The sequence below is a fragment of the Ascidia mentula genome, chromosome 1, assembly GCF_947561715.1.
Source record: "Ascidia mentula chromosome 1, kaAscMent1.1, whole genome shotgun sequence".
Classification (NCBI taxonomy): domain Eukaryota; kingdom Metazoa; phylum Chordata; class Ascidiacea; order Phlebobranchia; family Ascidiidae; genus Ascidia; species Ascidia mentula.
The window spans coordinates 23525695-23545634 of NC_138566.1; the positions used below are offsets into that span (position 1 = coordinate 23525695).

The 19940-nt window shown below is 36.5% G+C and overlaps 3 protein-coding genes across 4 annotated transcripts; 1 reads left to right on the forward strand and 2 right to left on the reverse strand.

Moving 5' to 3' along the window:
- Positions 1-289: 289 nt before the first annotated feature.
- Positions 290-8754, reverse strand: LOC145892600 (protein O-GlcNAcase-like). 2 transcript variants are annotated; one of them, XM_082982020.1, is made up of 17 exons: positions 8433-8754; positions 8014-8111; positions 7692-7822; positions 7453-7621; positions 6857-6955; positions 6306-6446; positions 6089-6247; positions 5053-5288; positions 3876-4469; positions 3210-3668; positions 2969-3143; positions 2441-2518; positions 2296-2375; positions 2046-2150; positions 1673-1764; positions 1211-1403; positions 290-1108 (listed from the first exon to the last, which is right to left on the reverse strand). In XM_082982020.1, exons 1-17 carry the CDS (start codon positions 8675-8677, stop codon positions 596-598), a joined length of 3567 nt encoding a protein of 1188 aa, XP_082838146.1. In that variant the 5' UTR covers positions 8678-8754; the 3' UTR covers positions 290-595. The 2 variants fall into 2 exon arrangements, with proteins under 2 accessions (XP_082838146.1, XP_082838147.1); XM_082982021.1 differs by lacking the exon at positions 290-1108 and having other exon boundaries at positions 1240-1403; positions 1673-1778.
- Positions 8755-9358: 604 nt separating this feature from the next.
- On the reverse strand, positions 9359-14129 carry LOC145902050 (mini-chromosome maintenance complex-binding protein-like). The gene is made up of 16 exons (XM_082989897.1): positions 13999-14129; positions 13796-13881; positions 13565-13705; positions 13330-13371; positions 13124-13225; positions 12950-13064; positions 12484-12543; positions 12312-12415; positions 12135-12225; positions 11706-11861; positions 11489-11609; positions 10855-10975; positions 10604-10786; positions 10419-10547; positions 9764-9913; positions 9359-9670 (listed from the first exon to the last, which is right to left on the reverse strand). Exons 1-16 carry the CDS (start codon positions 14054-14056, stop codon positions 9479-9481), a joined length of 1851 nt encoding a protein of 616 aa, XP_082846023.1. The 5' UTR covers positions 14057-14129; the 3' UTR covers positions 9359-9478.
- Positions 14130-14470: 341 nt separating this feature from the next.
- On the forward strand, positions 14471-17510 carry LOC145894229 (cathepsin B-like). Its single transcript, XM_082982748.1, has 7 exons — positions 14471-14650; positions 14722-14822; positions 14906-14999; positions 15165-15301; positions 15447-15577; positions 16638-16853; positions 16972-17510. The coding sequence occupies exons 1-7, from the start codon at positions 14525-14527 to the stop codon at positions 17175-17177; spliced, it is 1011 nt and encodes a 336-aa protein (XP_082838874.1). The 5' UTR covers positions 14471-14524; the 3' UTR covers positions 17178-17510.
- Positions 17511-19940: the final 2430 nt, after the last annotated feature.

The window sequence follows — 19940 nt, forward strand, 5'->3', positions numbered from 1 at the left end:
CATAGCACTGGTGTGAAAATGGCGATTGGTTTTCGTTGGTTCCTTGTAAACTGGAAGGACTGCTGCAAACGGCAATTGATACGTTCTTTAGTCGCATCTTTACTGAATAATCCATCAGAACTATTTGTTCTACATTACTGCTGCCGGCAGACATAATGATTTTACTGCTTGTGTGTATCTTGTACCATTAAATTTTTTTTCCACTTTCTCATATACTCGAGACCATACTGGTTTCTGGTAATGGATTCATAAGCCGGCTGAGATTCCAAAATAAAATCATTGCAGGAACAGTTGGTTTGTATTTTTGACAGTGCCACGCGAGAAACGGTACTCGAATGAAACACAATGATCAAATGCAACACAACACACATACTTTGTAACTGCTTAAAAATAAGAGCAAGCACTTGCATGATGGCTCGTTGAAAACAAAACGAACGCGTGGTACTGATGTTACAAATAAACAATATGTGTCCTATAACAAGAGTCCTAAACTGCACAAGTGTGAAACGCTTAATTGGAAAAATTATTTGCGAAAAAAGCTGTATTTAAGCTTTTGTGAATCGAGACTTGATCACGCGATTGCACTAGATTAGAACTAAAAATTTTTCCTTGTTGCTAAACGCACCAAACTATCGTCCCGAAAGTGCATTTGAATTGTGTTTTTGATTATTCCCCTTTCAATATATTTATCAGAAGTTGGAACTAATACAACGTAATGCCCTGTAATATAAAAATATGTCGCCCTAGAAAGTCCTTCCATAGACTTTAAACTTGTCAAGTTCCACCGCTTCATTTCCGATTTTTGAGAACCCAAGTTTTGTATAAACATCCAAAAGATGAACAGAGTCGTTTGGAACCAGTACATGTACGCCGCTGGAATCTTAAAATCGGGGTCACCAATATTGAAACAAGATCGAGGTAAATATTTTATGCAACACTTACTGCGCGACTTTAGTGCTGAAAGTAGGCATACCGTCATGCTCTTGGCTATACTAAAGTTGATATTTTGTTTAAGTGCCAAAGTCATGATTGAGGGATGAGTGGAGGCAAGGTCATCGGAGGCATAACTAAAACGATCTTTGCTGCTGTGCAAGTCCACAATCATTTTCTTTATAACAAAAACCGCTTTAGTCGTCATTGCCGATCATAACGACAAATCGTGCTCTCCAGATATAAACCAAACGTAAACTTAGGTTTGTTATTAGTTTACCTCCACTTCAGACATTTCTTCGTCTGTCTCTGGTTTTTCATACTTTTCTCGCATCTCGGGCAGGTAAGCCAATTCGTATTTTTTCCAGAATTTCTGAGCATTTAGTGCAGAAGCTAAATAGCCGCATATGCCGGATTCGTCCTCGACAACGAAGCAATATTCAGGAGACAACGTCAGCAACGCACCAACCAACCTGTAGATTTTTTTAAGAATTTTCTGTTTACTGACAAGAGCTGTTAGCTAGTAAATAGCTAATAAAAAAGTGATTTATACTTTATACAATAGAACTGAGCTGTTGGGGCTGAAGATATATAGATAAAGGGAAATAAAAACCAGGACAGTACATAACATAAAATATTGTATTGCTTGCATTGGCAATGTTTATGACCATACAGAAAAGAAATAGTAAGTTTAAAAGGGCATATTGCAATGTACAGAAAACAAAAATTAAACGGCACCCACTTATCAGCAGGGAGCTCTTTGTGCTGAGAAAATGAATCTGAACACTCCATGCCGTCGTTGTGGGTTGCATAACAAACATCGAAAACTGTTGACTGGAACAGGATAACTAAATAGTTGGACTTTAACTGACAAAACACTGTATTGTACAAAAGCGGGAATCTAAAATCTTACTTAAAACTTTTTCTTACACACAAAAGATATTTTACTATTGAGACCACAAGCTGAACCTTAAACAAACGTTACTTTACTTCACGATAATCAAGTCCTAAAATACTTTTTAAATCTATATCTATACAAAACAAGTTTTACAAGTTATAGTTTGAGGCAAGTGTTTTGGACAAAAACAGGCTTTAAAATAATTTGAAATATTTACCTCATCTGCGGGGACATAAGGTCTTACGATATAAGTGCAAACTTGTGGATCCAAGGGAAGAGTTTGACAAAACAAATCGAATGAAGAACCAACAGGCAAAAGTCGCTAAATAGGACAACATGTTTGTTATAGCTTTTAGGTTTGCTTTTGAGATTTAATAAATTACTGTATTTTAAAGTAACACAAACCTTTTCAAAATCAATTTAAAGGCCTGTACGAAATTGTATACTATCATGAACACAAATGATACCTGAAACTCCCCAGAAAGACCCCCACGGAAAGCCCAAGGTTCAGGATCTGGACCAAGCCAACCACAACGATTGGACAACTCTGAAAATACACAAATTATATGGTGTCACTTAAGTTGAAAACTTGGTTAGAATTAAATTTAGCACTTGGCTCTGATGATGGTGAACCAGGTGGGGATATTTCATCACTGGAAACTCCAGAGCTTGGTCGAATTTCACAGCAACCTGTTTGGATATTACATAGGAAATTTATAATATAGTTACTGTGGTTGGTTAAAATAAATGTAAATAACATGGTCCTTAGGTCCAGTGTTACAATTGGCCTTCACCAAAAATTAATGCTTAGCTATGATGCAATAGGTAAAAATTACTGCAAAACTTTATGTAATGGCTATAAGACTTAAGCTTAAAAAAAGACACTCCTCTTACATTTACATGTTGTAAGACATTGTTTTGCACTAAATTATAGTATTATTTTGTGTTGGTAGATTCTAATACTTTGATTCATTTAAAACAAACTTAGTCGGCTAAAAAATAAATCATTGACATCAAGTTTTGATTGAGTTTCGACAATTTCACCACAACTTTTTTTGAATGTAATGTGTTTTAAATGTGGCAATAAATATATATTTTCAAAATATTCCACAAGAGAAGAAGGTTTTGCAAGTTACTTACTAAGCCATTTAATGTAAGACCTCAGCATTGTAACAATGCCCCTCATATCCCACAAATATGGAAAGATGTCATAAAGCAAGGCTCTGTTTCTACAGGCACATATCTGGTTGAAAGCCTTCGAGAGCTTACGACATTGCTCCTCAAAGGCAAGAGCCTTTTCTGACCACTTAAGTGCCTAAAAACAGTTTTAATTTATAGCTCTCAAACGCCTATGCAGTATTAAGAATGAATGATATTCCACCTTATTAAGATACATTTCTGTTTTCTTGTCTTCACATTTTGACAACTTGAAGGCATTGTCATTAAGCCACTTAAATCTGGTGATCATTTCTTTTCCAATTGGGCCATGTTCGTAGGGTAGATAAAAGCATTCCACCAAGAGTTGAAGAGTTTCCACATTTATTTCCTCCATTTTATACTTATCTTCTGATATACTATCTTCTGGTCCTGTGTCAGTACTTCCTGACACAACAGGTGTTGACATTTCCTCATCCTCTAGTTTAACAAGCGATTTCGGTCCAACTTCACTTGCTTTACTGTTTTTTGCATCACTACTGCCAACAGGACTAGGGCTGCCCATTTCATCAATGTCCACAGGAAGAACACTTCCACTCTGTGCTGTTGCCATAGAGACATCACTGTCCACTTCATCAGTTTGCATGAGGTTTGGATTTTCAGTGGGGATTTCTTCTGTTTCCATCTGAAAACATTAAAGTTATTTTTGCTGCAGAAATAAATTTCATGTCAATATAGTCACAACTTTTATGGACTATGATTTTGGCAAAACTAAAATGCTCATACAGTACTAAAAGTCAATTGGAATGCAGGTTAAAAATGCAAACTTACAAAAGTGCTATGAACAGGCAAAAAAGCAACAACAAGTGAACATATTTACATGGACACTTGCCTGGTCTGCAGTTTGTACTGATGATTTTGGTGGAGTTGGAGTTTCAGTCTGCATAACATCAGATAATTTTTCTTCAGACAGATCGTCATTCATCTCCACATCTCCTAAACCTGGCAATTTTTCAATTGTTGAAGACTCTTCAGGCAATTTGACCTTTTCTGGTGAGTCCCCAAGGTTCATTTCCTCTTTTGGTTCAATTTCAGTTCCACTGTTCTCAGATTTGGAAGTAGATATGTCAAGTTGGGGACTGGGGACACTTTCCTTATCCCCAGCCATAACAACATCTGCAGAAGCCTTTTCGTCATTGTCTTGCATTTCTGGCTTTGTGCCAATGTAAATTTCAACAGATGATGTAGTGGGTGGTGCAGGTTGGCCACTCCTGGAAGGTGATGAGGGCCTTGAACCGGTACTTAATCTTGCACTGACCATTGGCTCAATAACGGTCCTGGTAAGACACATTCCAGGCATAGAGGGGTGACTTACAATGGGCATGTTAGGATCCATTGGTATTGAGGGTAAAGTTCCACTTCTTGGGACCGGTTTACGGACAGGGTATTGCACTGATGAGAACACAGGCAACCAATCCTGGATTGCCTGATAAAAAAGATCATTCTTTGGGTTTGTTGCATAATGAAACAGTAATTCATAGGTGTAATTCTTAATCAGTTATTTGAAGGTGGGTAATTTTGCAGTTGCTTTGTGGGCTATTGACAAAGATATTTAAATCGAATGAGGCCACAGTTCTTTGTAGACCAATTGTTCTTAACCTTTTTTATTTCATTTTCCACTCATTTTATACTGAAGCCTTATCCACATTTTTAACTAGGAATTTATTTTTTCCCTACATCTGTTTCTATATTTTTAACTTTTTCGACCGCATGTCATGACCAATTGTCAATAAGTGTATGACACACAGTGAATACAGAACATGATCCTTTTTTTCGAAATACTTCTGTATATTTCAGTGACGGCTAATTACCACCCACAACCCTATAACTTCCCACCGGTTAAAAACCACTGTTCTAGACTGTCTATGGGCAAAATAATTTGACCCATGATAAATTTTTTTGATATGCGTTTGTGTTCAGCATTTATCACAGAAACAGCCTGTTGTTACTACTAGACACAGCATTTTCTTACAAAAAAGCATATTTAAGAAACTTTTACAAAAACGTACCAGTAGAAGAGCAGTGTTGGGATCATAGGCTCCATGATTAAAATTAGTCGTTAAAAGGTAGGCATCGTCATGTGATGAATAATCACTGTCGGTATCACTGTCACTGTCCACCTCACTAGCTCTACCACTGCTTATACTGCTACTCTCTACTTCTTGAGACTTCTCAGCAGCAGTTGGTTGCACTGGCTGAATAGTGGGCGAGGTTTCATCAGTGTTTTCATCATTTATTGTCGGATCTGAAGAAAACAATCAAGTACATACTGACATGGCAACTCTATTGGTGCACTTGTATATTGTCAAAGAGTTTATAAAACATACCAAATAATATAATAATACCATGGGCGTATCCAGGGGGGGGGGTCCGAGGGGTCCGGACCCCCCCCTTTTTGTGAAATATTTTGGTCTTTTTTGATAACTAAACAAACGCCACTGTATTTTTTGTCAAAATCCGCGTGAAAACCAGAAATTTTCTTTGACGTTGACCTAAAAACCGCATCGTGTTGCATTCGCCATTGTTTCCAAACAGGGAGCATTGTTACCAAACATGTTGCATTGTTACGAAACAAGTGTCATTTTTCGTCAGTTTATGGACGAAACGTCGTTTTTCAGTGGCCACGTTGTAATGACAAGCGGTTTATTTGCGTGATAGTCAATTAGTTTAGTTGTTAAACTTTCCATAGCGTTACACAATTGCGCAAGCCAGAAAGCCACCGTTTATGTGACGATTGGCGCGAACACCGGCGTTCGTATTTTGCGATTCTCCCCCACAATAGTTTATACTCAGTTTGTACTTGAAAATCGGGGAATTCCCTAAACAAATTTGGACCCCCCCTTTAAAAATTCCTGGATACGCCCCTGAATAATACCAATCAATTTAATCAAGAAACAGTAACACATACATCTCTGTTTAAAGGTATATACCTTTAAAGCCCAATAGCTAATTTCCTGTTTATAAATTAGCGTCCAAAGGTACAGGTTTAAGCATATACTTTGCATATATTTTGACCTAGATTTGACTTTCAGTAAGTTTTGTTACCTGCTACTGGGATAGTTTCTGTGTCGTGTGCTGGGTCTTTCTTTTTATAGCTTTTCCACCAACTCGCCATAGTATGCATGGCAATAAAGTTGGCCTCAAACTCACAGTTTGGATTGGTGAGTGTCCCAGACAAATGTGGAACCAACTCTGTTGATCGACCTGATGCACATTTCAAGGTTTTTCACATGAAAAGAATGTGGGTATCAAAAATGCCAACCTTTGTATGGACCCAAAAACACCCGCTTAGGATCATAGTCATTGGCATGAATGTTATCCCAGATGACAACTTTACGTTTCAACACAGAAGTAAGCAACCTGATGGATTCAACTGATATGACGTTGGAAACAACTTTGGGACCTTTAAAGTTGGAAAATGTTGCACTTGTTGTTACAAATAAACTAATGCCACGCATTTAAAATATTTCATAAGGTTAAATACAAACACACATTGCTCATATCCACCAACCAGTCACACCCACATTTAAACAGGAAGTTAATTGAATAAAGAGTTTTTATGTAGTAGTAGTACACTGTGTGTACACAGAACTACTTATTACTTGTAATTTGATAAGTTTCATTTTATGTTATACACACAAAAAAGACAAAACATTTAAAAAAAAATGTATGCAACATGTCTGAAGGCAATTGCACTGAGTTGTACACTGACAGTTGTGACTAATACATTTATGCAATGGCGCAATCGAATCTGAATAGGTAATGATATGCTACTTAACACAACTGCATTTAAACCACTCAAATTACAATTACCTGTCCACATTATAGAAATGTGAGGATGCAATGCTTTTCCCAAAGTTGCAAGATATATTGAATTTCTGACATCAGGTAGTGCCATGCTGTTGCAATATTCTGCAATTTAATACATTCAAAAAATATTAATAATGGAATATAGAATAGAAAAAACGTCAGAAATTTGACTGCAGGAATCAGCCTTTGCTCCCTACACCTTTTGCGTATTGGCTACAAACACCTTTAGTGAAGTCTCTTGTCGCTTCTCATGCTGCCACAGCGGCGTGTCGCAGAGAACAGATTTTTTAGTTTTTATCATTTTAATCGCTTCGTTTTTTGTCGTGGCAGACCCGAAAGTGGACCTACCGTTGAGTTATTTTGTTTTTGTTGTGTTTTTTTAATTAATTTTTATTGCTATTCTGTTTTCAGACAGAAACTGAAGATGCCAATAGGCGAAATTTATATTTCTTTAATAAAGATCTCATACTGGTGTGATCGTCTTTTACTCCTTTTGGAGCTCTAGAAATGTTAATGGAATATAATAATAGGCACAGAAAAACACTAAATGCACATCATTGGTGAACTGTATATTGCAAAATGAATTGTGTACTTTTTACCTGTTGGACAAAACAAAAACCTAGGCTCATTCAAGGCACTAAACATTTGGTTTGTAACTGACGCTTGGGCATGAGCTGAAGACTCAAACTCGTCCAAGTCCGAGACACAAAGCATAGGATCAATATCATCAAAAAGAAGAGCAAATGCCTTGCAACCAAGTGACTGGACCTGAAATATAAAATAATTTTTTGCATTATAGCACGTACATGCAATGGCCAAAATATGGTGTTTGAACAACCTGTAGTAGTTTGTGTTGAAGAGAGGAAATATCCTTTTCACAACCAAACACCATGTCCAAGCCAGGCGATATGGCATACACAAATGTTACATTGTGATCATCAGCTTCACCAATTAAAGTTTTTAGTACTTCTGCAAAGAAACAAAAAAGGTTCTGGAATTAATTTTCTATCTGTTTTTGTGGTGAACTGTGAGTTTATTTATTGACATTGGCGGTAATAGACATCAAAAAGCCTTTAAAATTGTTGGTAAAAATATTTAGGACTTTAGAGGTCGACCTCCATTACATTGTGAAAGTTTATTGGTATAGACCACTATCCAACCTGCTTCATCATGCGAATATTTCTCTCTCCAAAAAAGACGATGCTTGTAATCATCCTTGGGAGCATAAAGGTAAGTATTTAATCCCATTTCTTCCATTCTACAAAATATTTTAGTTAAAGAAACCAAAAATACATGAAAACCATGAAATTGAAAACCCATATTTAAAAGTTTGTTAATTGCGTTGAGGATTTTTTCGGCGATCGTTAATTGTGCAGACGATCGCAAACTTTTCATATGTTAATGCATTAGCTAATTTATTTCAAGCGGATTATCAGTAAATTTTGTGTGCAGAGGATTTATGACTACATTTTTTCCGATCTGGCATACAACTTACTTGTTTAACATGAACAAATACTGAAAAAATTACAAAATACAAACAAATTGAAACAAGAAACTGAAAGATCACATACAAACACACCTCCGAAACAGTTCTTTTCTTTGCTCTGCTGTCCAAGGTCTTCCATAGAAACCTTCCACCACCCCACACATGTATTTATGTTCATCCCCAGTTACATTGATGTGATCAAAGTTATCCACTTTCCGTCTTGTTTTGACAGGGCTTGATTTTTTGAGCTTAGATTTCAAAGATCCCATGTTTTCTTCATTGGTCTCTTCTTCCTTGGCTTTTTCTTCTAGCATGTCGTCAGAATAACTGTCACTCATAGTAATGCACTTATGATTATAAAAACTATCTCCACAATTTACCACCTGCTCACACAGGTTCCAGGTACCCAAGGCAACATGCTAAAAATTTATTTAAATGAATATTAACTGAAGCACAATTAGTCGTTGTCTTAAATCGTGCACAAACACGCACTAAATTTTTGCCAACCTGTTTTCTAAATGGGCTTAAAATAGTCGGAAATGTAAATGTTTAAAAAGGATTGGTCAGACCAGACAGTAGTCTCGTCTCGTCCCAATCATAGCAAAATTATTCAGAACAGAATAGTCAACAGTCACGCTCTGGTGAGTTTGTTGTTTGAACTCTCACTGGTGCCCTGGTGGCACCAGCACAAAACTTGGTTCCTGTTGTGGGGGAGTGGTTAAGCATAAAGATCCTACGTCAAAAATAATTTCCAATAAAACCTGTCACCCTTTTCCCAACAACTTAATGCGGGTATCCAAAACCTGAATTAATCATAAAAAGATGTTGGTCGTGCTACTTGTGCAAGTTATTTTGTATTTCGGATTTTGTGACCTTACAGTTTTATAGTACGAAGTACTTGCTAACAGCCACAGTAACTTGCTTTTTACAATCCACAAAATAATACCATTCCCCAATAACTAAACACATGCGTTAATTTATCGCTGCGTGTGCAAAAGTATGACATACTTTTCATGTTACATAATGTTTCTGTTTGTATTCTGGTCAGCAAAAAGCATCTCAAAACATGATAAAACAAATGCAACAAAAGTAACACAGCACAAATTGTACAGTTCCACAAATAGAAAGAAAAGCTGCTTTTATCCGACATGTATGCGTCGTTTTCGCTCAGCCTCCATCTCTTGAATTTTATTCCATCGCTCAGTGGTCAGCATGCGTTCTCCCCAGCTCACAGAAAATGATCTTGCCAGCACGAGATGAGCATGCAAATCATCCGGTGTCATGTTATCGCTGTTTTCCTGTCGCGCGGCGACAAAATCGTTCTCTATAATCTACAAAACATATGCAACCAAGTGAACAGGTTGCCTGTTACTAGTTTCTGAAAAAAATGGTAGAAACAACTCTTTTTAGTTCATTAAAAATACCTTCATCATACTTTCGTCGAGCTCATACTCGCAAAATCGCGCGATTGAAAAATACAGCCGAAAATTGTTCATCACATCTTCTGGAAGTGTAAGCCTCTGGAAAAAGTCCTGCAAATCCGAAGGCACAGGAGTTTCCGGCTTTAAGGGGACCTGAACAGGCAATAAAGAAATACCAGTAATTCCCTACATGCGCATATTTAATTGAAAATTATCCGCAAACGCTTCACAGTCACGAGTATTATTTGTGTAATAACAATCCAGATGCGAGCAAGATGTTTGCATGGAGTTTAGGGTCAACAAATTAGCTAAGACGTCAAGATTTCAACATCCAAGCTTACTGTTGGGAAGTTAAAGTTAATCTTTTTTTATATTAGACAACGAATGCATTGTCACCCCTGGATTTCGTTAAAAATTATTGTCAGAAAAAACAAATATATTTTACTATGCGTTAAACTAGTTTTAAACGACCTGTTTTATCACCGTCACAATCAGGACAAACACAAGTGTCTCGTGGATTGTTACGTAACAAAGTGACACGACACGGGATTTGCGTCGTTTACCGTTGTTTAGGGCGATACGACTGACAAATGTTTTTTGCGTGTTTCTGAAACCTGGAAAAGTCACCCTTAATATTTTCGACGCCTATGAGTTTTACCTGGCAATCACATGGAAGCATGGACTTCCCTTCAGACAAAACCAAGACTGAAATATCGTGAAGAAAGACAACAGGATGAAACTGGAAATTGTAATCAACCTTCTGTTGTGTCAGCAGAGTTCCTAAAGCCTGAACAAAAATACAGGTTAATTCAACATTTGTATGCAAATATTTGCTGTAATTACTTGTATATTTTTGACACCGTTTTCATCAAGCTGTCCGGGCTGCAAAGCACTCTCATCAACCACCATGTGTGTTCCATCTGACAACTGCAACATTCCGGAGTCCAACCGATTGGTGGAGTAGTTTTTGGTGGGAACAAATTGCAACTTGTTCATATTATCTAGGCTCATGGGCAAATAAAACGCCTAAAATACAAACGTTTTGTGCATGAATTTTACATGAACAAATGTTGCAGTAAAATTGAAGGGTGCACCTTGGTCAACAAATGTTTTAGCAAGTCTGACATAAGCCTAGCATAGGGTGAATGAACAGGAATCCCAGAAATGTTCAAAGACATTTTTCCGACAGCTAAAATGCCAGTCCTGGAATAAACTCTGCAACACAAACTTGTTGTCCTGATTTTGAAGGTTGAATCTGAGAAATTACTACTGTCATTATTTCTAAGCACTTGTAAGCTGTTTTTAACTGTGGCATCCTTTTTTAGCTGAAACATTGTTCAATAAAATATTTTTCCTGAATTTTGCCAACATGAGTGTTTTACATTTTCGGCTCATCAACTAAAAAATCACCTTTTTTGAATTTTTAGAAAACGTAGCCTCATTTTTTTAGTTCCCAATTGTTGGTAACCATGCATATATAAAACAGACTGTTAAAAACAAACAAATATAGGTTTAAAATTTTGTTTGCAAAATGGCTTTTCGTTAAAGATTTCATTCTGCTGCATTTCATGATATTTTAAATAAAACCTGATGAAAAATCTTAATTTAGAATGCAACACACCTAGAAATTAGATGGCATAGCAGATACTCAGCGGTCAAAATGTCTCCGAATGTAACTTGCTTAAGGAAGTTTAAAATCGAAAAATCTTAATTTAGAATGCAACACACCTAGAAATTAGATGGCATAGCAGATACTCAGCAGTCAAAATGTCTCCGAATGTAACTTGCTTAAGGAAGTTTAAAATATCTTGTCGTAATGTAGCTATTGAGCTGGAAAGACGTGCCTTCACTGTGCAAAGAACATCCTTTTAGTGATGTTGACGCTCCCATATTGGAAGCATCAATTTAATGAAATTCACATTGCACAATGGGCATGTTCACATACCACTATCCACAGTCTGTCCAATTGGTAATAGGGGGTTGATGTGTTGCAATGGAAACACTTTAACACAATGGAGTCTTGGAACGTAGGAAGCAGGTGGACTGTGGGCTTTATGTTCAATAATTTGCTCTGCATCACCTCCAAATCCATTAACCATACCTGGAAATTAATAAATAATAATATGCAACTAGAAAAACAAACTAGGTATGCGAAAATTATCTGACGTTGCATGTTTGTATCCAGCATGCAACAACAGGTGACTGTGACTCATGTGGAAACTAACCTGGACCAACAAGTTATATATAGTAATAATATCAAATAAAAATAACCATAGACCTGTAAGGGGTGAAAATAGAAGCATTACAGAAAATTTTTAATTGTGTTTTATGATAAACCTTGCATAAAGGTCAAAGTTAATTACTCTGAACAAACCTGGTGTATGCTCAAACATGAGTGTGTCATAGGTGGCTGATAGTTCTGGGTCAACAGAGAGGACACCAATAAACTCATACAATCCATTCACCTAAACAAAACCCAATACCAGTCATTTTTAATGGTGACCTCAGGATAGGAATTGATCTTTAAAAAATATTATCTCCACAAATTTACCTTAAATTCTGCCGCTTCATCATACACTTTTACTAAGCACACAGGCCCATTCTCATCAGGCAAGGGATGATTTTTCTTCAAGATGTTTGAGGCAGAAACTGAAGCTAAACATAAAAGTGTAGGGCTGCATGATTAAAAGAAGTAATTTTACCATGAAATTTTTTAGACATACTGTTCTGTGAATGTCTGGAACGCTTTGAAGAAATGCTACTGGATTCATTTGTTTCCGACACTGGTGAGAAAACAACAGTTAACTGATGAGAAAACAAACACACATTTTGTTGCTCAGCAATCAACAACTACATAATCCATTGTTTGTTTTTCATGATCTTATAAACCTCCTTTTCATCTTTTTTCATCTTATCAGGACCTTTTTCATCTTATAAACCTCTAGTAATGACAATTTGTTTACAATAAAGATATTTCTTAAAAAAATAGTTCTTCACTGAGCAATTGTTCGCCCATTAATAGCAATTAACAGTTAGATGGCCGCGGATCACCTGAAAGAACTTAATCACCAAAGAGTGGCCCACTGTAAAAGAGCACTGGTGCAACCCACAATAGAAAAAACAGGGATTCAAAAATTTACAACATTTTTACACATCCTATGAACTACTCTACTATGAATAAAATGTTACCATTATCCATCATTTCTTCAACAATGCTGCCAGCCTCATCATTATCAAGAGATCTTTTTAATCCACTTGTTTCACTGCTTCTGCCACAAGTTTCCTTGTTTTCAGGTTTATATTTCTGCATGTAAAAAGTAATGGTTTAAAAGTTGTATCATTTTTAATGGTCTAAAATTGTACCTCTTTCACCCAATTTGTTTCACCAGGTACGGAAACACAATACAAGACTTGACGACATCCAGTTTCATTTTTTGTTGATTCCATCCATATGTCACAGTTTTCCTATAAAATACAGAGTATGGTATCATAAACAAACCACAAAATGTTTTTTAATGTATTATTACAGATTATCAATTTTTCACAATAAAAAAGAAAATTTTGCTCACCTCACATGTTATGATATCTTTGTATCTGCTCGTATACAATTTCTACAAACAATTTTACACAACAAGGTTTGGTTTGTATAAAACTGGAGTGGTGTCATATCTCTATGTGATTATTTTTGGCCAAATATAATATACACATCATAAATATGTGTGTTCGTTAACAGCTACCGGTATTGAAAAAATTAGAACGATTCCTCAATATATAAACAAATTTGTGGGGAATAATTTAGACTACCTTGCTGCCATTTCCTTTGTTGACAACTTCATAGGTTTCAAGAAAATATTCTGGTTCGTAGGTGTCTTGTACCATACACCTGAATCGCACCAACCCTCCTGAGTGAAGTGAATGTAGCGGTTCATCATTGAGTGATGGAATCTGACAACAATACACATTTTTACATTTCATTAAGAAATTGTTATCAGTTGGTTCTTGTTGCAGTTTTACAAATGCACTTTGTACACAAACCGATTTTAGGATGGCCGCATTTTCAAACTTTTCTGCAAAGTATTTGGCTACTTCTTGCTTCCATATTTCTCCATCAGAACGTGACTCTAAACAATAACGATGTACATTAAAATAAATGAGTCTCAAGATGTTATAAAAATGTTTATGTCCGATTACATGAGTACGTCAAATTTGGTACAAATGTAACTCTTGCCTCAACCCACCAAAAAAGTTTTTCACAGTATGAAGTGGATTGGATTTCCAGTTTTCGACGCCAGGCATTATTATTTTAAAGATAAACTACATACAAACATACGAAGTATTAACCTAACTCCGACACACGCTTGTATTCCTGCAAGCAATAGTGCGTGACTCGCGGGAAACTTACTGAAGCGGAAAAATAAACAAATTATGATAATTTATGAGAGTTGCATATGTCATGTGCACTTCACGTTAAAGCTTGGATTTTCTGTAATAAAGAAAAAACATGGTGCTATATGGTACATACGGAGTCTGGTTTAGGTCCGTTTTCAAAAGTAATTAACTATTTGGAGCGGAATCGGAAAAATCAACCAAGCCTTTTTCTTTCTTCTTCGTCTGTTGATGAAACGGAAACGCCAGACAGCGTACATTTGTTTTGTTCTCGATCGGAACTGAAGTTTTCCTAGAAAGGTGCGTTTGGGGAAAAGCATTTTTTTATATTGTTTTTGTTCTGTTCAACAGTTTAGTTTTGTGTCGTTTTTTAAGTTCATGATGAAACTGTTAGCGTTTTTTTCGTTGGCGATTTTGTGTGTCGCCCAAGCGTACGTTGTTACGAAAGAGGAGAACTTCTATGACATTGTCAAGTATATTAACTCTATCAATACCACTTGGAAGGTAGGCTACATATTTAACCGTACCCATAGGTGAATATACTCTATTAACGCTAAAATTAACTTTTTTTACAGGCTGCCCACAACTTTGACCCAAAACATTACCTTCCAAGTGACTTGAAAATACTATGTGGAGTAAAACAGGAAGAGGATGAGAAATTTGTTCTGCCTGTTATGTACGGCATCGTAACAGATACCAATTAAACATATTATTAACATTTTTATTTTGCAAAGTTTTTGTAATCTTAAACTGTTTTAGGTTCCACGAGATAAAGGTAGAAGACCTGCCGTCAACATTTGATTCAAGGAAGCAGTGGCCACATTGTCCATCAATTAAAGCCATTAGAGATCAGGTATGAAAACACAACTGTCCCTGCTGTTGGGATATGTTGTTGGTAATATTAGGAATGTTGCAATTGCAATGCGAATTTTTGTACGGAGGTGGTACTTTAATGCACTATTTGTGAATTAGTGTTTTGGTAATTGAATTGAAAAAATTAATTGGATTTTACTTGCAGGGGTCATGTGGTTCATGTTGGGCATTTGGTGCTGTTGAGGCAATTTCGGATAGAATGTGCATATTCAGCAATGGTAAAGTACTCACTGAGGTTTCAGCACAGGATCTACTCACATGCTGCGTGTCTTGTGGAGATGGGTAAGTAATAATACAACTAATTAATTGATAATTTTCCTGGAATAACAAAGTTAAGTACCCTTTATAATTGTACTGATTCATTGGTTAACTACCAAGTTAAACAGTGTAAATGCAAGGCAACAACCTAACACTGAAAATTATTTAGATGCAATGGAGGTTTCCCAGCTTCTGCTTGGAGGTATTGGGTGAAAGATGGGCTGGTGTCCGGTTTCTTGTATGGTGATCATAAGTTTTGCCAACCATATTCCATTCCACCATGTGAACACCATGTTGAAGGTACTTTAATCTATATACTTTTACGGTACAGGTTTTTGTGTTTTTTCTATGATTAGAATAAATTACTAGGTAGTACTGGACCATAAACTACACTGAAATTAGGCCCATTGGCAAAGACCTAAACATGTAAAACTAAACAAACTTAATGAAAAAAATAAAAAACTTTTACACACACCCAAAATGCTTTTTTGTCCTGGCCAAGTCACAAGACTAGTTGCCTCGTGACAGGCAATTTCCTGAAAATAACGGGTCTGAGTTTACGTGATTGCATCATTTGTTGTTTGCTCATTGGCACATACTGGATTTGCAACAGTTGCTTGTTTGCTAGTTGAGCAAATATCACATGGTCTTTATGGTCTACAAGTGAAAAGGGGTTATTTGTTAAAAGGCTATTTCATGACAATAGGTGGCAGTTGGTTCCATGCACCCTTTAACTGTCTCGATTAAGACTTTTGAAATTATGTATTAAATGTGTTACTGACAGTTTTTATCCCAACATATAAGCATAGCTTAGTGATAAACTCAAATATTGAACTGTGTTGTCATAAGGTAAATTAGACCCAGCATGTCAAAGTACTCTCATGTAATTCCAACCATAGGCGCCTAGTCCGGGGGGGCAGGGGGGCGGCGCGTCTGTCCGCACTTTGTAACTCGTCGCATTTGCAACGTTCGAAGAAAAAAGACCTAAAAACAATGAGTTTCTTACGCGACGCACACAAAATATGTTGAATTCATTTTAACTTTGAACCAAAGATAATAAAACATGAAACAGTGTTATTGTGCAAACAAGGCCCATAGTTTGATATTCCATGCAGTGTTACCGCACATAAACCTGCGCTCATTTGCAACAGTGACTAAAGTGTCCGGGATAGTGCATTGTGTGAATTTCCCAAACTGCAATCTTTAACATAGCCTGACCCTATCTAGTGCCAAGAAAGATATTTGGTATTTCATGATTTCATATCATAGACATTTCCGAAAAATGTCCAAAGTTCATAGGCCATTAAAACGTAATGTATTTGTCACAAATCCATTTTGTATGAAACATTTTTTTGAACAGGAAAGCGCCCAAAATGCAGTGAAGGTGGATCAACACCCAAATGTGATACAACTTGTGATGGCAACTCCACACTTAACTACAATAAAGACAGACACCATGGTGCAGATTCCTATGAAATCAGTGAAGATGTGTCACAAATACAGGCTGAAATAATGAAGCATGGACCAGTAGAGGCCTCATTTACTGTATATGCTGACTTTCCCACTTACAAAAGTGGTAGGTTTTAAAATGGTGTTGAATTAGCTTTTACTTCTTGTTTTTTACCTATATTGTTTTTCAGTAACTACACTGTGTCATTAGTGTTTGCCAATGGTGCAATCTGCTTACTTAACAGGTGTGTACCAGCATGAAACTGGTGGTGTTCTTGGGGGTCATGCTGTCAAGATTATCGGATGGGGTACTGAAAAGGGCACCCCTTACTGGCTTGTCGCCAACAGCTGGAACACAGATTGGGGCGCAGAAGGGTTTTTCAAAATCAGAAGTGGTCACAATGAATGTGGAATTGAGGGCTCAATTGTTGCTGGTCGGCCTCAGCAATAATTTTCCTTCAAGTTCTCATTGAAATCCATATATTCGTGCAGCCATTATGATCAGTATTAGGCCCATTATCCATTAAATGTACTTTTTCAATTAGAATCATCAAAAATTTGAGAAATGTCATAATTTGTTTTCTTGAACTGCATCCTGGGCTTTCCAAATATCTAGAATTATTACGGTAACTGTAATATAACATTGCTTTAAATCATTTTAGCAGGCCATAACACGTAAAAGTGCAATTCGTTTTTACAGTTTTGCAAGTGAGAAGAAATTTACAAAAATAACCTGTGATTGTTCATATTTTTGATATAGGTTCAATACATGAAAATCGTTCAAGATCTGTTTTGTTTGTCTATGTCTAGTAAATTGTTTTAGGGATAGGCTTGAGGTTCTAGCGACAACCGAAACATACTAAGGAGTGTTATAGTTTGGTAATGCGTATATTTTAATAGTGCGCTGAATATTAACAGAGAATCCTATACGCAGTGTGTTAAACTTAATAGATCCGTTTTTGGAGTAATGCATCATAAACCAAACTATTACAAACTGTTGTTCGTATTGGACCTAGTGTTTCTACTACAAATATGAAAAATTATGACGTGACTGACTTTGGCCGAATGTTGGCTGATGGTATTCGGATTCGATTTTTTTCTGTTTTGGCACATCCCTTGTAGAGAATTTGATTTGTCATGATTCATATTCTTTTAAATTTTTGTTACAATCCGGTCTTTTGAAATTCCTTTCTACTGTTTCTCATTCGCACACAGTCTTGCTGATGCTTTTAGCACTTGTGCAAGTCTCCTGTGTCGCGTTATCGCAACAATAACCTCGTTGCTTCTGCCTTCTTTGACATCGCCCTATGAATTGCGACGCTTTCCACAAACAAACTCGGAGTTTTGATAAAAAATACGACCAAAAATCAAACGTGGGGTGCTTCAGTCTGAAAGATAAACATCGGAACCGTTTCTCACTGTGATGTTCACCCGACACAGCTACGGCGAATCTAAACCCTTATTGTTGGTTGTTAATGAGGGCCAAGCACATCCCGCATGACTGAACAAATTTCACGCTGAATTTTGCTGACTGTGAAATCACCAACTCTTAAGGAGTAAGATATGGTCTTTGAGGTGCTCCTGTTGCCAAATGCATACACGCTTATGTAACCGCTGACTTTACGCATTTACCTAAAGGGTTAAGTTATCAAACGTCGCTTTATTTGCTGCTTTTCAATGGACGGGTGAAGTTTTTTCAGTATGTGAACAAACTGCTGTGGTTTCAACCTCGAATATTGACGAAACTCTGGGTTATTCCGTATCAGCAATTTATCCACAAGTTTGTCCTCCGACTGCGTATCACCCTCCACAAATATTTCATCAACCCAAAAATCTCTGAGAATTGTGCAGTTGTTGGTATATTGCCGTGCAATCCTGAAAAGTTAATTAACGAATTGGAAAAGTTTCGTGTGCTTTAAGAACATTAAAAATCAAAGCAAAGATGCAAAAAAACTTTCTGACATTAGTTTTTCATTCCGGTACTAAACCATTTTCATTACGACGCGCTTATTACGACGTACGACTCAATTCTAGAGTGGACACACAACTGTCGTAACCGTCGTATCGTGAAAGCCCTCTATGACAGCAGTGGGCATCAGCCTCAATACATATTTCCTTCCAACTCTGTATTCCCGCCATTGCAGATGCATTAATGTGACGTAAATATGGTTAATTATGTAAATCGATGTTTTTAACCATATGTTTGGAACTGTACCTGTTTTCTGTGCGAAAAAACACAAGCAATACAAGACACAATTATAACCCGATAAACATTTGCGGAGAGTTAGTAAGAGTATATTTATGCTTTACACCGAATACTGAGAGCCTCATTAAATATTCGCATTCGGCCGAATATTGAATAACGGTATTGGGATAAATTCGCATCTTTTCTGCGTTTTTCATTGTTAAGATTTATAACTTATTATTTTCAATAAAGTATGTACTCTGTTAGTTAAAATCACCATGTTGAATTTCAATGCAGTTTGCACATTGACAAGATAGCCCTCCTAAAACAACAAAGCGTTTTCAATATTTTGTTAAATTTCATCACTGTTTTTCGATGCAATGTTTCAATGTTTTTTCTTTGATACATGTAAGTATAACAAGCTATCAGTATATGAGAAAAAAGGATTTTGTTGTTCTGGTTGGTGAAATTTTAATACATATAAGTTCGACAAGTTTTAAAGGTTTGACAGATGGATAGCATTAAACCAGATCAGTTTTAGGAAAAAAGGTTTTATAGCAAAAGTTTGACTGTGCATCAAAACCCACATGCAAATTGCGCACAATTTATTAACCACAACATATATTGCACAAAAATGATAATACAGTTTTATAATTTACAATCCTTATTCCTTGAAACAAAAACCGTACATAAACCATATATAATATATAAGCTTTTCATGTTGTTGTAAATACTAATGAGAAACAAAAAAACATTGTGATAAGACAACAACAATTTCATTTATATTTTAAGGAAAGTGTGCATGTAGAAACCTGAAACGCTACCATTGTTTGGAGGAACATAAACACGGGACCATCAATTCCACACCCATAATGTCATGTAAACAAATCCATTTGTAAGTGTTGGTCCAATCAAGGGATTTAACTGGGACATGTAAGTAAGAAACCAGTGCAGCCAGCAACAGACTGCAGTAGTCACTATCATTGTTTGGTAAACACCTTTGTAATAGCTCTTCGGCACCAGCCAAGG

Bases quoted from the DNA above. Each gene is read 5' to 3' on its own strand.
- LOC145892600 (XM_082982020.1), bottom strand. From the start codon at position 8,677: ATGAGTGACAGTTATTCTGACGACATGCTAGAAGAAAAAGCCAAGGAA. The intron at 7,823-8,013 runs GTTGGATAGTGG...GTTTCTTTGCAG, and splicing joins ATATTCGCATGATGAAGCAG to AAGTACTAAAAACTTTAATT. The intron at 3,144-3,209 runs GTGGAATATCAT...AACTGTTTTTAG, and splicing joins CAGAAATGTATCTTAATAAG to GCACTTAAGTGGTCAGAAAA.
- LOC145902050 (XM_082989897.1), bottom strand. From the start codon at position 14,056: ATGCCTGGCGTCGAAAACTGGAAATCCAATCCACTTCATACTGTGAAA. The intron at 12,226-12,311 runs GTAAATTTGTGG...GGTTTTGTTTAG, and splicing joins ATGAAGCGGCAGAATTTAAG to GTGAATGGATTGTATGAGTT. The intron at 10,787-10,854 runs GTGCACCCTTCA...TTTGTATTTTAG, and splicing joins TAAAACATTTGTTGACCAAG to GCGTTTTATTTGCCCATGAG.
- LOC145894229 (XM_082982748.1), top strand. From the start codon at position 14,525: ATGATGAAACTGTTAGCGTTTTTTTCGTTGGCGATTTTGTGTGTCGCC. The intron at 15,578-16,637 runs GTACTTTAATCT...TTTTTTGAACAG, and splicing joins ATGTGAACACCATGTTGAAG to GAAAGCGCCCAAAATGCAGT. The intron at 16,854-16,971 runs GTAGGTTTTAAA...CTTACTTAACAG, and splicing joins CTTTCCCACTTACAAAAGTG to GTGTGTACCAGCATGAAACT.